The sequence below is a fragment of the Cnephaeus nilssonii genome, assembly GCF_951640355.1.
Source record: "Cnephaeus nilssonii genome assembly, chromosome: X".
In the NCBI taxonomy this organism is placed as follows: Eukaryota; Metazoa; Chordata; class Mammalia; order Chiroptera; family Vespertilionidae; genus Cnephaeus; species Cnephaeus nilssonii.
Window position 1 is genome coordinate 109,463,412 of NC_137071.1, and position 17,614 is coordinate 109,481,025.

General features: G+C 44.5%; 1 protein-coding gene across 1 annotated transcript in view; it reads right to left on the reverse strand.

Annotated features, from left to right (window-relative positions):
* Positions 1–12,781, reverse strand: part of ARHGAP36 (Rho GTPase activating protein 36) — a gene marked incomplete at its 5' end in the record, with an annotated part of 31,456 nt that extends 18,675 nt beyond the window's left edge. The window contains one exon of the mRNA XM_079765786.1: positions 12,724–12,781. Coding sequence (XP_079621912.1) covers positions 12,724–12,781 — 58 coding nt within the window. The remainder of the gene's footprint in view (positions 1–12,723) is intronic.
* Between the last annotated feature and the right edge of the window lie 4,833 nt (positions 12,782–17,614).

Here is a 17,614-nt window from a genome sequence, read left to right on the forward strand (position 1 = left end):
AGAGCACCAAATGATAGAAAGGGGGAAAAGGGAGAAAGTGGCAGTTTGAAGCCAGTCCAATTTGTCCCTGGCATTCATTCTCTCCCCCTCTCCCACTGGGTTTTTCTGAAACTCCTCCTTCTGGTCCTGGCAGCTCTGCTCCCCTTCCTCACTACAGCATCCTGCAGCCAGTTCTCTCACCCTTGTGATAAGGCATTAATATTGGGGTGCATCTTTCTGGTGATGCTTGTTTTCTAATGTGGGATTTTAGACTGATATACCAGGGAAAGATTTGAGTTGGGGTTGGGTGGGCATCATGGAAGATGAAAACAGAAACCCAACCAGGTAGCCAGCTACCTTGCTGGAAAAGCAACATGAGTTGGCTTTGGGGGCAGTTGGGAGACATGATGTAAACCTGAGTGCATAGGGAGCCAATAGGCAGAGGACTGGCAGGTTGTTGGCTTGGGTTACAGTGATTGCCTTGGTAAAATAAATGCAAAACGACTGCATGATATATTAGAGAAAAGGTGGATGACTGAATATCACTCAACCTGTTTCCTCAGCTTCGAAATAGGGAGATACATGCTCATCCCATAGCAGTGTGAGGAAGAGTGTGTGGAATAGCATTGGTAAAGTATTTATTTTTAAAAAATATTTATTTTTGAAAGCATGGCAAAATAGTTAGCACAAGGCCTGGCACAGAGCCCCTTTCTCCCTTATCTTCCCTTTATTGTTGTATACAGGAAGGAAAATGACTTGCCAAGGTCACACAGCAAGTAGCAGAATCAGCATTGGAACCCAGGTCTTCCAAACATCCCCCCAGGAAGGGTGCTTTCCACTCTACTTCCTCTGCTAAGAAGGCTGTCAGGGCTATCTTTCTAGACTTCGTGGGGGTGGAAGTGGGGAGGAGTGTTAGCTGACTCTATGCAGATTTATATAGACACTCTATCACAGTCCCAGTCTCAAGGGCTCAGGCTTCTGCCTCATCCCCTTTCTCATCATCACTCAGGTAATCTCCCCATGCCATCTTGGACTGATTCATTGCCACTTTAGTGCAATCTCTGCTGCCCAGCTATGAGACAGTGACTCACCCTCTAGCTGGCCAGGGTCTCTGCCCTCCAGGAAAGCGGCTTTCTTCTTAATTGACTGCAGAAGCCTCAGCTGCAGTGAGACAACGCCCTTCCAGGCAGGCTTAGAGCTTGAGAGTTTTGAGAAGCAATGGAACAGTTCCCTATCCAAAAACCACTACCCTCCAGTCTCATAGTACCTAGGGGAGACCTCTTTATAGATTCCGTATAATAATAACTCTTCTGTGCCCTCAGGTCTCAGTGTTTCCAAGGGATTTCACCCAGGGCATTGCTTTGCCTCATGTACACAGCCTGTGCTGTGTTGGGCACTATGTTAGACATTAGGGAGACATAAGTAAGAGGAGATATCCCTGACACCCAATGTGTATTCACTACAAATATTTAAAAAATAACATGGGAAACTTGGAAAGGGAGAGAAGAATTCAGGGGGAGAGAGTTAGAAAGTCCCTGAGTGGGGTAGAAGTGATGGGAAGAATGTCCTCACTGCAATCCCAAGGACTAGGTTGTGACCTGGAATTTCTTGTGGCTAATGAATGCCATCGCTAAAATCACTGGTGCAGGCACTTCCCTTAAATACAGCAGGATATTGAATGCTAAATGAACCCCTGTCCATCTGCTGCCTTTCTGGGCTGAGGGGCATCTCCATCTTAGCCTCTGATCCCTCCTTCTCCAAGATGCGATCATTATCTTTGGTAAAGGTGATGGAGAGGAAAGGGGAATAAAAATCTTTGGGATCTTAACTGAGACGCACTTTACATGCTTCCTCCTTTAAAGTTCACAACCACTTCACGATCTAAGCCAGTGACTTGCTAAGGTAGTCAGCCTTGAGGTGGCATAGATGGGATTTGAACCTAAAACATCTCCGAAGCCTGTGCCCTTTGCACTGCAAGGCGACGAAGCGGGCGGGGGTTCTCTTCCTCCACCTCTCCTTCACCCGCTGTGCATCTCAACAGAAAAGAGGCCAGAAAAGAAAAGGAACCAGATGGTCATCTGGCTGCGGAGAATTCTGGAGTGACCCTCTAGCCCGCTGCAGTGGGCGGGTACCTCAGAGTTTCCCTGAGGGTGCTACACCGCCAAAAGTGCAAAACACCTTTGGTGACTTTACCGCCCCCTACTGCCGGTGGCTCCCTGACCAAGATCTCTGTCCTGAGGGCTTGTGTGTTAGGCAAAAAAAGCTCACCCACTATTCAAAAGCTGTCTGGGGCTGGTTCTGGGCTGCAGAAAACCCTGACAGAATTGGTGACATAAGCTGGAGGGAGGAACGTTTATAACTCCCTACTATGTGTCCAGCACGGTGTCAGTGATTTCTCACAGCCATTGCCTTTTATGTAGAAAATTAATTGCTTTGCAAGATAGTGAGCTCTCCATTAAGAATCTTCAAGCTAGATTAGAACAGTTTTCGGAAAAGAAAAAAAAAAAAAGCTTGTCTGCAGATCTAAACTCCTTGTTGAAACCAGTCATCCACCCATAACAATTGCTCAATCTCTCGGGTGGGGGGGGGGAGAAGCAACCCCCACCTCCCCACCCCCGAGGGTGGGAGCAGAGGTCGCGGCAGTAAAGGGTTTGGGGAGGGTGCATGGAGGAGGAGCCTCTGGCGGGGTCTACTGTACGCTCAATCAGGGTCCCTGCGGAGCTTTCGCGCCAGTCGCCCACCGGCTGATTCCCAGTGCTTCCCAGTTTTCCTGGGTTCCCACTGAACCCTGCTTGGACCCAACTCACCCCACTGGCTTGGGAATGGGGAACAGGCAAACCCCAGGTCAAAGGGAAAAGAGCATCTCTGCCAGCACTTCCTCGCCCGCCCATCCCCCTACCTTCCTTCCCCTCCTCCCCTCCTCGCCCCCTTCTCTTCCGCCAGAAGGGAAGGAGGGGGCGGGCTGTGTGTATGTATGTATGCATGTTAGCGTGTTTGCGCGCGCGCGCGAGTGCGGTACTTCTGTATGTTCATTCGGTGTGTGGCTGGGTGTGGGGGGTGTGTGCGGTGCATGTTTTAATCCGAGCACTTGATTTGGAGTGTATTTGGTTTATGCTTGGACATGGAGCATGTGCTAGTGTGGTGTTTGTGTGTGCATGCTTGCAGGTTTTGTTTTTGTCCGATTATAGTGTGATTATGTGGGTGTGGTCTGGATGTGGGTGTGTTTAAGGTATGTTTCTGCAAGGGGTGGTGGTCGTACTGTGGTGTGTGTGCTTACTCTTAGATGTGTTGTGTCAATGTAGATTTATGGGTGGTGTTTGCTGTGGTGTGTAGTGTGTGTGTGTGTGTGTATGTGTGTGTGTGTTCATGAGTAAGGTGCTTTTATATGTCAGCCTACTTAAGGTGTGTGTGTTCAAAGGTTTATGTATTTGATGGTGCAATATGTATGTATCTTTGGGTGTGATGTGTTCATGTGTATGGTGGGGATGCATGTGGGCAGTGTATATGCTTCACTGGAGAGCTGGGAACTGTGTGTCTTGTGGGGGAGAGTTGCCGCGTGAGTGTGCGAGTGGTGTGTGAAAGCACTAGGGTCATCTAAAGAACCCAGGTGACCATGTGCCTGGTGGATTTTTGGTGTGTTTTTTGTTTGTTTTTAATTTGGGTTGGGGGCGTTGCGCCGGGATTGGCAGGAGGAAGGAAGTAGGGGCCCGCGACCAGGGCAGGGTCGCCTGCAGTCTGGATCTGCCCGCTAGATCTACCGGGTCTGAGCATGCCCCCAGACCCCGCCCACCCCATCGCTGAGTGCGGCCCGCTGGGACAAGGTGTGTGCTTACCTGGCTGCTTGGAAGAAAGAAGAGGAGGGTGCTGCAAGTGATTGGCCAGGTAGGAAGACTAGGGCGGGGGGCAGGGGCTGGTGGGAGTAAACTGGAAAGATTCTTTGTCACTTCCCCCACCCCAGGAGATCTCAGGTTGTGCTCAACTATTTTCTCTTGGGCCTTACTGTTTCACACCTCCTTGGTTTGGTGTGGGCAGATCCAATTGCCTGGAATCCCTCCCCCCAACCCCTGGGCCTCCCGACCTAACTCAAGACTCACAAAACTTTCTCTACTTTACTATACCTCCCCCTCCCAATTGAGGACTCTCTCCTTTGAGCCAACATAGTTTACACTCTTCATATTTCTCATAATATGATCATACATAACTGCAATTATTTGTCTCTCCTTTTAAACTCTGAGGTCCTGTAGAGAATGCCTGGTATACAGTAAGAAAAGTAATAGTGATCCTAATAATAATGTTGCCATTGATTAAGCACTTACTGTGTACCAGGCACTGTGCTAAGTTGCTCTTATATACATAATCACCTTGAGACCTCACAATGACCCTATGAGGTAGATAGAGCAGTGATTATCTCTATTTTACACATCACATATCAAACTCAGAGTAGTTAAGAAACTTCCTCAAGGTCACACAGCCAGTATGAGGCAGAGCTAGTATTTGGACCCAGGTCTGCCATGCTCTCTAAAACTTTCTTCTGTACCAGGCAGCCTCACCAAGAGTCCCCTGATTCCTTCTAGGCATTGAATTCCCTATGAAACAGTATCACTTCCCAACAAATATTTATTTTAAGTTTACTGACAGCTCCAAGAGTGCTCAGCATAATTTCTTTCTTTGTCTCTCAGACAGCTGATACCTTTGTCACCTAATCACTTGCTTTGTTGACACCTCAAAATCTGTAATTACCCTAGGCTCATAAGCACCTCACCAGCTCCAGTTCTGGGAGCTCTTCTTAGGCTGGTGCTGAAAGAAAACAGAGAATGAGCATTTTCTAGCCACAGGGTCAAGAGAACTGGGTATGGAGGGTAATGGGGGTGACAGAGTTAGGATAGAGTAAGGGAATGATTTCACAGCTCCCCCAGACCTTTCTTTATAGTATTACCACTAGAAATTGGTAAATTTCAAGCAGATCAGTCATCTCCAATTCAAATGTCACACAGGAAAATCAAGCAGAGACCTCTTAAGAAAAGAATACTGAATGGGCCCCATTGTTTATTATTCATGATTGAGGGGAGCACTGTGCTTGTCTAATGGGGATCATGCTGCTCTGATGCCTTCTAAGCAGCCTCATCTGAGAAATCCAAATTAAAATAATACATAGCATTTTGGGGACCACATTTATTTGGGGGTTCAGACTCAGTCACAGCTATAGGGCCGCTGGAAACTCTGACTTCCAGCTCAGCTCCCAGGGAACAAGCCTAGACTCCAGTGAAGAGGTCAGGAGGTGGATCAAGAGAGACCATTCAACAGCGGTGAGTCACCTCACCACTTTTCATGGGGGAAGTGAGAAGCACGATTTAAATTGCTACTGTTATTATTGTGCCCTTTCAACTGGCACAAATGAGCCTGGTGTGCGGAGTAGAAGCAGCTGGAACATCCATAAAGCTTTCCCCCTAGCTGGGCCTAGGTCAGCATCTCATCCTGGGTGGGAAGGAAAAACACTTTCTAAACTACTATGTAGCCAGCAAGTCTCCTTTTGAAAAAGAAAAGAAAAAGGCTAGAGAAGCCAGTCTAAAGCCACCCAGGGCACAGACTAGCTGAAGCCCCTTGGTAAATTCCTGCAAAGAATTCATGCAAACTTTGGTGTCTCCAAGGATTTGGTCTCAGGAACTTGGCTTCCTTGCTGGAGGGTGCTGCACGTGACTCACTGACACCTTCTCACTCTCTTCTAAATATACTAGCTTCACTTCCACTCCCTCACAGTCTCTGTGAGACCTCCTCTCCCACTTTGAAGGTTCTCTCTCTGCCTCCCACTCCTCACCCCCACACCACTGGACCACCATCTAAATCCTGTTGTTTAGTCCCACCCATAAGTCCCACCTGGATTTATGATGATTCTGATTTACTCCAGCTCAGTGCTCCTACCTGTAAAATGGGGAACAAACTTCAACTTTGAAGAAGCCAAAAGCTCAAGGGCTGTGGCTCCAAAAATGCAGTCCTGAACCAGAGGCTCTAGATTAGTATAATGGAAGGTTATCCTTACTCCTCCCTCAAAACCCATATAAATGGTGGGATAGGAGAGGGCTACCAGGACCCCTGTCAACACTTACACACACACACATTTTTCTTTGGAGTTTAAAATCTCCACTATAGGTGTCTCTCTTTAAAGCCCATAACATGAGGATTATATGGAGAATTTTAAAGTGGAAAAAATGCTTTAATAACCCACATTACTGCCAAATGTAAAAAAAGATTTTCACCCTAAAAACAAAGACCTATAGGAACAGGGCACCAAAGTGTGAATTTTATTAAAGGAGATCTTGGTTTCCCCAAGAGAGTAAAACCCTTTAAAGGTCAGGACCTTCATCTTTTGCATGGGAGCAGAGGAGCTTTAGAGTGAGACAGCTTTGAATTTTTATCCCAGCTCCATTACTTACTTGCTAGGTGATCTTGGGAAGGTTACATCATCTCTCTGAACCTCAGCTTTCTCATCTGTAAATTGGAGATGCTAACATCTGCCTTAGAAATGCTCAGATGACTGAAGGAGGTAAAATATGGAAAGCAGAAGCCTAATGGTTAATATGTATAGCAAATGCTCACGAAAAGGTTAGCTAATTCCCTCCCTCACTTTACTCTCCCTCCCCCACCCCTTCTCATATAGCCTAGAGTTTCTCAACCAAGGTGTTCAGGGGTTAAAACCAACAGATTGAGTTGCTGATTTTCCTCATTACTGGTTTGTCTGACACTCTTGAAATAGCCCCTCTTCTTTTAGGATGATGTTTTGATCAGCCTAATGCAGCCCCGGAAGAATTGGACCCTAAGTCCAGTTCTCACTCTGCAGTTTCTCCTGGCAGTGTTAATGAGAGCCAGGTTTCAGGTGTAATACTCCAGACAGGAAAGTTTCAAACTACCTTCTAGACTTCCCCCCACCCCAATTCCCAATCCTCGCTGCAAACCCAGCCCCAACCCTATCTCTTCAATATCTACCATTGTGTTCAAGAGAATAATGCATGAATATATCCTGGCTGAACTGCCCCACAACTCGTTTTGTTTTTCTCACCTCTACTCTAGAAATTAAGAAGTGCTCCCAAGGCAACCCTTTTTCTAGCAGTCACCAAGTTTGGTGGGTAGATGGGACAATGAGGGAAAAGATGATGTTTCTCTGAGATATACTTTGCAGCACCTTACATACAGCTCCAATTAGTTGTTATTCATCTGTTTTCAGTTAGAGGAAAATAAAACCTACCCTTTACAAAAATGGTAAAGTGAGAGAAGACCCTAATCTGTGCCCTTTCTTCCCTAATGCTGTTGCCTCCCTCTGGAGAGAAAAACAGGTCACTACAGCTAAAGCTAAAGCTGCATTTAAGAAGGGAGTGGGGGTGGAGTTTAAGAAGTTGAGGGTAGGGGTGGATATAATTCTAAGGAGGGATAAAAATGTTACAGACATGCTCTCCAGTTTCATCAAGCATTATGCTAAGCGAAATAAGCCAGTCGGAGAAAGATAAATATCACATGATTTCACTCATGTGGGATATAATGATCAACATAATTTGATGAATAAGAATAGATCCAGACAAATGGCAGGGGAGAGGGTGGGTTAGAGAGCAACCAAAGGACTTGTATGCATGAATATTAGCATACCCAATGGACACAGACACTGGGGCGGTTGAGGCTTGCCCAGGTGGGAATGGGGGGGAAAGGGGAAGCAGGGGGAAAGGGAGACATATGTAAAACTTTAGACAATAAATAAAGAAAAAAAGAAAGAAAAAGAAAAGTTTGCAGACTAGAGAAGTATTGAGCTTCGTGGCAGAAAAAGCTTTGAGAGGATGGGCTTCAGGTGTTTCAAGAATATGGAAGATGCTTTCAACTCCTCCTTCTCCTTCACCCCTCTTTTTCATCCTGCATACTACCCCTCACTGACCATTGACTCCACCATGCAAGTTAATCTATTCTCGAGTCCTTCTGAGGATGTAGGAATTTAGAAAAACTTCTCCAGCTCCTACCCATATCTGCTTCTGAGGAAGTCCTGTAGCCTCCACTTTGAGGAGGGAAGAAGGAGGAGTAGCAATTAAGGGTCAGCTATAACACACAAGTAATAGTAGGAGTAGGGGTTAAGGATAGGCCCCGGCCATTTAAGAAGCTTCCCTGAGCACAAGAACCTACTGGTTGCTGGGTGTTGGGTTCCCATCTTGAGGAAGCTGTATGGATTTCAAGAGGTGTATCTGAGATGTGACAGTAGCTGCCAAGGCTCATTAAACATGCCATCTACCTACTTCTGCTGATACATGTGAGAACAAATGATACTGCCAGAAGGAAACAGAAATCACTTCCTAGTGACTCAGAGCCTCAGTGATGAGGACATGTGTGGTATCTGCATTGTATCTTCCAGTTTAAATGTGCACCTTTTCATAGAAAGGAATCTATAAGTAATCAAATAGTGCTAAAAACCAAAATTGGATTCTGGGCAAGGGAACACCATCAACATCAGATTGACCACCTACTAAATTTTTACTGCATATCAGCATAGTGTTAGGAGCTTTGGAAGTGTTATCTATTTTAATCTCACTCAAGCTTTGAAATCAGAGCAAAGAAGTTGTAATCCTTGCTCAGTCACTGTGTGGCAGTGAGAAAGTTACTAAACCTCTCAGCTTTGTCTATAAAATAAAGATAATAATACCAGAGAGTTGTTACAAAAGGTAAGGTAAATGAGGTTTTTTATGTAAAGTGACTGATTCATAGTAAATACTTGGAGAAGGAATAAGATGCATCTTTTGATACCTGAGCTATTGAATGCACTTAATATAATGTTATCACTAATAATAATAATGTTTATAGTCTGGAAATGTCAGCATTATTAAATCATTTGAAGAGAAGTTGAATAACTTGTTCATAGCAACACTATAAATTAAGGCCTGTGATTCAAACCCATCTTCTTCTTCCTGCCTAGTGTTAGGGAACACTTTATGATCATTGGGAAGATCACACATGGCTGACCTAATCTAGCCAATGCATTTAATCTACAATTTGAAGAAAAAATCCTGTATATTAAATTGTACACAGTGGGATTCTAGATTATTGCATGGACTGTTTGCATATCATAGGCCTTCAAACAGATTTTTTTAAAGCTTGTATAATTATTAGAGTGATTTAAGAACAAACCTGATAGAGAATTTAAGAAACGGGGAAAAAAATCACTATTGTTCCACCAACTTAACAGAATCTCTTACTCTATTTACCTTGTTGCTGAAATTTCTTCATGTTTCAGAAAAGCATATTTGACAGTTATAATCATACCATTTTCCATGTTGCTACCTAATTCTCATAAACATAATCTTATAGTTGTAGATATGTCATATAGTTTATTTATCTATTCCATTATTGTTGGACATTGAGGTTGTCTTAGTAGATAAGTGTGAAAAAAGGAATGATGTTGCCATAAACACCTTCCAGGACCTGGTGTCCTGCTCTGTCAATGCCCAATATGCTTTCCATCATTTGATATTTAGTGTGATGAATATCAGCTCTTAATAGTACATTTGAAAGAGTACTATTTTTTGCCAGTTTTCATCACACAGATTCTGTATTTTATCCTCATGGTGGGTAAAGTGTGAGCTAACCTATAAACTTAAACTTTACAGTGTCACTTTTTCCCCCCTATGACAAAATGTTTTGTTGAGGTGCAAAGAAGTGATTTACAAAAGAACTTTGGGAAGTCCTGCCATTGGTGAATGGGGCTGCTTATCTGATACCATAACAAGTGAGTGGAGTGTCTCATTGGCAAACTCGCTTCAGCTCTGGAAAATAATCCTGTTGCAGCTCAACCAGACCTGGCCTCAGCAAATCGATTAGATCCCATCTCCAAGAAAAGATCAAATTTGTATGTAAAGTGGGCTCATGGGTCTCTTCAGCTTTAGAGTTTTGGCTGCTTTACAGAAGTCCAGTTGTCTGAGGCCAAATCCAATGCCAAGAGTGAATTGGGGAGAGAATTTTCAAGTGGGTCCATTGTGCTGTCCCTTTCCCTAAGAAAGAAGACCGTTTTGGGCCTCCATTCTTCCCAGGGTTCAATGATGCCTCTACCAAATGTTTTCATATGTTCATCCATTGCCCATTGTCACCCTCAAAAGATTGCTCTGACATATGAACCATCTCCAAGGAAGGGGGGTGGGTCAGTAATAGAAGATTTAGAATACCTCTTCCACTCTTTCCAGTTAGCAGCCAGCTACTTCTCCCCACCTCTGACTTCTGAGGATTTCTAGAAGGCATTCGAAGAGAGGTACCAATGGCAATTATAACCCTAAAGAATATCAATAATTGCTCATAAAGTTATTATTTCATGTTGCACAGTATTTATCAGGGGGAGTACAATGAATGTGTTCTTACCTGGTTAAAAAAAAAAACTGTGCCAAAAGACTAATTATTTCAAAATGATGTTGTGTGACTTGAGATCATACATGGGAAGGAATGATCCTAAGGCCTAGAATCATATATTAGCTGCTATTGTATGAGTAAAAGAGCTAGTATCGGCAGTGGTGTGCCACTGATATATGTGGGGGGATAGGTCTCATCAGACTGGAAATGAAATAGAAATATAAGGTCTTGTGTTTGGGTCCAAACGCCAACTAAATACAGAATGACAACTGAAGAGAACTTGGGTTTACTTAAAAAATAAAAGAAAGGAGTAGCTTCAGTTGAAAATACTTCCAATATAATTAAACTGTGTGAACTGTGTGGCATGTACATGGGATTTGGGTGCGGTGTATGCATGTGCCAAATGGGTAAATTGTGTCGTGTGCTAAAAGTATGTGATACATATCAAGTGTGTGTGTGCATGTGCTCATTTGTGCCTTTGCATATAGGCATGTGTGGGAATGTGTATATATGTGTGTATTAATGGCTCTGTATCTGTGTAACATGAGTGTGACGTGGGCTTCCAAAAGAGGGAAAGTCAGCCATCCAGGACTATATTTACAGAGGCACAGCTGGAACTCCTCTTTTGGCCAGGTCACTGGGTAGTTTCAACTTGGAGCACGTTCAAAGAAGAGCAGTCAGATACGGATAGGAGCCTTGCAGCCATGTCACATGTTAAACACAATAAGGAACTGGGGAGATTTGGCCTGAATAAGAACAGGGGAGAAGGAGGATTCTGGGGGAATGGGGAGGGCTGGCACTGTTCCCTTGGGAAGATAATGAAGGTCAGCTCCAGGACAAGGACATAGATTTGGGTTCAGTTTAAGGAAAAGTCTTCTAATTCTAATACACATGGCTGTGTTTTGATGGGGAAGGACTTCCTAGTGTGATACTGAACCTCTCCTGGTGGGGTTATTCATAAAGAATGCTTCATATCCTTGATCTCATTGGAGTTACTTGACAGCCTACTAGGCCAAGCAGGCGTGTAATGGTTCCCCCTACTCCCTTTTTGAGGGTTGCATGTTTGAGCCATAATGTCTTAAAAGGTATCCTATAACCCCCTCCCCTTTTTTTCCACTCACCAGGATCACATTTAAAAAAAGGATACAGAACAAAACTTAAACTGTGTGTATGTGGATCTTTTTCCTTCTCAGAGACCTTGGGGCCTGTCAGCAACTGTACTTGCTAAGCATGCTGCAGTCCCTTAGTAGTAGGTCAGGCTCCTGGGATGGTTCTCAGTAGGGTACTAGGGCTGAATTAAGTTGCTGAAGTCCCTCTTCTCCCTGCCTCCCCTCCCTGCCTGTAATGGGGCTGAGGAAAGAGGAGACAACCCCAGGTTTGGTTTATGGCTGGTGACCAATGACGCACTATCACCAATATAGATTTTGGAGGTGGAGACTATGGAAAAACAGGTGGCAGTGGGGGCAGGTGGCAGCCTGGAGGGGGTGGGGCCTAGAATGGGGAGTGAAGGACAGTGTGTGGGGGGGGTCCTGAGAAATCTCAAAAGGAAAATATCAGTCTCCTGAAACTGTAAGGAGGAAAAATAATCGGTTTCCAAAATATACTTTATAGAAGTAGTGCCAGGAAATGGGTGAAATGCCACCCACATATTGTACTAGTGCTGTGATCTTTGCACATCTATATACTCAACTCCGCAGGGATAAGGGAACCAAGAATTAATCTCAAATACTCAAGGAAGGACCAGACTAAAGACCCTATGCCTGCATCATTGGGCATTTTGGAGCAGTGGGCAGCTGGCAGAACTTCAGTAGACCTGATTTGCTGACAACTCCTTGTATGACCTTGAGCGGGCCTTTCCAATCTCTGGGCTTCAATGTCACCATCTCTTGAAGGCATTGAATTCCATGACTCTAAGTGGCCCATGTTGATATTCTGTAGTTGAGAATGGGACAAGGGGGACAAGCTTCAAGGCAAAAGCCCTCCTCCTCATCTTACGGTCCCCTGGGTCCTGTGTGCCCTGCCAGGGACGTTCATCCTTGGGCCTTTAGGGCCCTTGGGTTGCGGAAGGCGCTCCTGCAGGTCTGGCCTCAAAGATCTCTCCCTCTGTCCCAGAGGAAGGCTGAGCCAAAGGCTCCGCCCCCATGCTCGCCCCCTGTCCCGCCGAGCCATTAGCGCGATTGCTGGGTATTCCGGGCAAAGCTGGTGATTTATGCCCGGCCTCGACGGGGCAGTCCCTTGAGCCAGGAACAATTAGCTAAAAGCCAGGGGGAAGGGAGGCAAGGGGGCGGCCAGCCAATCCCCAGGGCTCCCAGCTGGGGCTGCAGCCCCAAGCCGCGCCCGGCCAAGCACTCCAGCCCTCCCTACTCGGTGGTCCCAACTCACCACGGCGGGGGCGGGGCTCAAAGGCCGAAGCAAACAGGCAGTCCAGAATCCACGCCATGACCCTCGCTGAGTGCCTGGCAGCCTGGAAACTAGCTTCCGCGCCGTCCCCCCGCACTGGCCGCCCTAAGTAGCCCCCGCTGACCACGCCCTGAGCCGCACCCTGCACCCTGCTAAGAGTGTCTTGGTCACCGGACACCTCGGGCATGTCACGAAGTGGGCAGGGCCTCAGGGAACCCACCCCCACCCCCGCCGGAGGGGAAGCCGCTGGTCCCACAGCCCCTTCCCCCATGCGGAGAGAGGCCATGACACAGCTCCTGTCCGGGGAAGCTCTGACTGAAGGCAGGACCCTTCCCCTATCCCAGAGGTCCCAGAGTCTGAGGGGAGACGCCGTCTCAGTCCTGGTGAGCCCCGAATCTGAGAGGGAGGGGAGGTCCCTGCCCCCAGGAACCCTTAATAGGGCGCTTAAGAGCGGGCCTGTCCCCAGAAGCTGGAATTTGAGGGCGAGATGGCGCACCTGTCCCAGGGAGCCTCAGATCTGAGGGCGAGGCTGTATCCCAGACCTAAGAAACCCTACGCTTTAGCGGAGACATCATCTCAGCCCTCAGGAGGTCCATTCCAAGCTGGAAACGGAGTCTACTTTGGGAGCCCTGAACTGGAAGGGGAGGCACCTCCTAGCCTTTGGGAACTCCCTGTCCTGGGGGAGGCATCACCTCAGCCCTAGCCTAGTGGCTCCAGGTGTGATTTTACAAACCTGCTCTGTTCTAGAAAAACGAAGAATGTGAGTAGGAGAAAAGAGTTTTGTCCTCCAAGGGGCCCCAAAGCTTAGAGTAATTTTACTGTCCAGGTCCTGTTAATCCCTCAGGAAGCAGGAGATGCTTTCTTGTCTGAGAACTTTTGTTTTGAGGGAATTTATTCCCAAATAAAAGAACTCAGTGTAAAGTATGTATAAATATGGGGTACACATCAGTATCTGCTGATGTATGGACTCCACCATCTATGCTAGGGCACTGGCATAGGAGGGGCACCAAAATTTATTTTGGGGAATAATTTGATATTTCAATGGGGAGTGGTACTGTGTTGGATTTCATTACACTTGTTTTCTTGGCTTTGTATTTTTAAATTTTAAGTACACATTGGAGCACATACCATAATGGGTTCTGTGTTTGGGGCGTTTGATGGTGTTAAATCAGGCATACCCCCAAATCATGGGGTACAAGCAGCTACCAGAGTTGGAACATATTGGGCAAGAAGGGCTTGTAAACAAAAATTCCTTTTCTGTTTAAGTTCAGGGGCCCAAATTAATTTCTCCCTTCAATTCTCCATTGGCAGTTGTACAGGCATGACTCTGCCTTGTTTTGTTCCACTGAGAAAATGGAATTCTGTCTATCAAAATGCTAGTGAGGATGTAGAAATCTGAAAATCCCTCTTCCAGGCCTGAAGAGTGGAGGCTGCAATCACAGGTCCTTCAGGGAGAGCAGTTATTATATTTATTTTGCTAACCACTGATATTTGCATTTATGTGGCAAAAGGGGTGCATAAAATGGAAAAATCGCCTGCATTTTGCCATGCAATTCTTAGCAAAGTAGAGCTATAGTCATAGTTTAAAGGGCTTTGACGCGTTTTTCTTCCTATCTGAGAAACATGCTACTTCTCTGCCTTTGCATCAATTTCTAAATCATTTCCAATTTTCTCTGTTTTCTAAAAGCAATCAAAGACAACAAACATTCACCAGGCCTTCTCTTTTACCAATTTTTGCTGTACAAATATCTAGTCTTCCAAGCCAGACAAGGCTGACATCTAGAAATGTCCAATTTCAGGCTCTGGATATTTAAATCTCGGCCTTGATCTTACCTCTTCCCATGAGCTTACCCATCACCATTTTTCATAATGGCCTCAGTGCCCCTCCCCCCCCCCAGCTGAATGTGTTGTTGTTGCTGTTGTTTTGGTTCCTGAAAGCATAAAGACTATCTGCCCATTCCAATCCAATCTGTCCTCTCTGTGCAAGATATTGAGCTATGTATATAATGCCCATTCTCTCAATGAATTATTGCACAATTATTTTATATGTATAATTAAATAAAAAATAATCAGCCCTGGCCAGGTTGCTCAGTTGCCTCTCGGTAACTGAAGTTTCTCTGATTCCAGAGTAGTTCTACCAGGGTACAAACTCATGACAGCTATCCTTTTTCATTGGCCTTTTCTGCAAAGAGTGTGATGTAGCAAAGGAACAAAGCTAAGGATGCTCACAGACCTGGATTGGAAGCTCAATTCTGCTATGTACTAGCTATGTAATTTTAGGAAGATTATTTAACCTCTCTGAGGCTTGGTTTTCCTCAACTGTAAAATGGGAATATTAACAGTATGAATGAGCTCCAGGAAAGCGAAAGTATATTCTTTTGGGGAAAAAAAGAAGGGGAAATAGAGTACAGAATTCTCAAAAAAATTATTTAGCAGTCAAGTTAGCAGTTCCTCCTCCTCCCTTTTCTTTGGCCCACCTCTTCTACCACTTAATTAATAGTGTTAAGTTTCCTTTGAAAATATTGCCCTTAAACAAATGTCACATAGTAAGGGAATGCATTCATTCATCAATCCATCCATTCATTCTTTTTTTTTAATCTCTTTATTGATTAAGGTATTACATATGTGTCCTCATCCATCCATTCATTCAACAAATATTTGTTCAATGTCCTCTCTGTGCAAGATATTGAGCTATGTATATAATGTCCATTCTCTCAATGAATTATTGCACATTTTTAAATGCATAATTTAAAAAAATCAGCCCTGGCCAAGTTGCTCAGTTGGTTGGAGTGTCCTCCTGTACACTGAAAGTTTGCAGGTTTGATTCCCGGTCAGGGCACATACCTAGGTTTTGAGTTTGATCTTCCGTCGGAGCTCATATGGGAGGCAACCAATCTCTCTCTCTCTCTCTCTCTCTCTCTCTCTCTCTCTCTCTCTCTCTCATATCAATTTAAAAAAACACATCCTCAGGTGAAGATTAAAGGCTTAAAAATAATAATCAAAATGCAAAATGTATACATACTATTATATAAACAGTGGAAATAAATCATAAGCCTATGCATAGAAAGAAAAGCTAACAGGAAACACACCAGAATCTTAATAGTGATTGTATTTGAGCATTGCAATTATGGACAATCTTTAACTTTGATTATTTGCATATTTCAGTAATTTTCAAATTTTCTTTACTAAACATTTTCTGGACTTAAAAAATACTACCTATAGAAAAATTATAACCTTGCCTCTTCTGAACAAATGACTAGGGTTTTTAAGCTGGAGTTGTGCTACTGTTACAGGGCACTAGGGCTGGCTTTCATGACCAAGAAAAAGCTAAAAGTTGGTCTGTGGGTATGGTGCAGGACTCCTTTCTTGTGCAGGAACACATAATCAGTTATGGCACCTCCTCTACAAGAATACAGAGGTCCCTAGCACTCCAACTGAGGAGCCAGGAGCCTGCTAGCCTGGACCTGCAACCCCTCACCCCAAGGTCAGTGTTCACAAAGGGCATATTGGTTATATCTGCCCTCACCCTGACAGCTCAAGGCTTAGAGCTCAACAGCTTGCTGCCTCTTAAGGGTATCTCATTGCAAACCAATTAATAGCTAAACACCCTGCTCCTTACTTGAGTCATTGTTTGCAATGAGGTCTTTAGCAGGAAGTAAACGTGTTCTCACTTGGAAGAAGGCACAATAATGAAGACAAGCTGGAGGCTTGTTGACTGTGAGAAGGAAGGCTTCAAACCTGCCTACCTTTTATCCTAAAACTCAAAAGTACTTAGTTAATAATATTATATAGGTTTCAAGTTTGTTTGTTTTTTAAAGATTTTGGCCCCCAGGCAAACAGTTTCTAATTACAGGGCATTCCAATAACCAAAGGCCCATAAATTTGTTAAGGATCAGAATTTTCTAAGGTATGATCATTGGGCCAAATACATCAGAATCACTTGGGATGGTGCTGTAACAATGCTCCCACTCCAGACTTAACTGAACAACAATTTTGGGGCATAAGGACCAGAAAACAGCATTTTAGCAAGCTCCCTATGGATGCTCTAATATAAAATAAAGTTAAAGAAATTCTAACATAGAGAAAAGACATCTTTCCCTGAAAACCCTCCACCATTGTCTCTTCCCATTGTACTACAGCTACAAGGAATACTGGAGAAGACATCAGGAAAATTTGATTTCTTTAACCCCACTGTACTTATTTTGGGTATGTGGGTAAATACATAGCATGAGAACTTGAGCAAACCTGGAAACTTGATTTCTAATAAGGGCTAATAGTATTAAAAATAAGCATATTCCATTTGGATTTTTAAAGAATTCTTGTGTATGTCTATATAGCATTTCTCAGTCAGATTATCTTGTTTGAACTTCCTACCTGTTGGGTTCCATGCATCAGGCAAGAAACAGCTAAAGCACAGTGGAAAGACCGGGATATTTAAAGTTAAAATAGAAGAAGTGAGTATGGGCATGCTGACTGACCAGCTGGATGAATGCAAGTATGTTTGCTTTCCAACCTGAGCCCCAGGCTCCTCTTCTATGAAATGGGGATCCCCGTCCCCATGTCCACCTCCCTCAACAGGTTGTTATGAAGCTCTCCATAAATTCAGAAGTAAGATAACAAAGAAATCTATTCCCAGGCCTATGAGAAAAAGTTGGCAGATTAGCAACCATGCCTCCTAACCCCCTCTTGAGGAGTCCTATCAAAAGGTACACGTGATATGTACAGGGATTATATGTGCTCTCTAAAAGGGTCTATAAGCCTTAGGACCTCAAGACTTCCTCCATGCTTTTCTGTTTGGGAAAAATTTATCTGGTTTCATGGTGAACATATAGTAAAATTATGGACGATCTCTCTGAGCTTCAGAAGGTCCTCA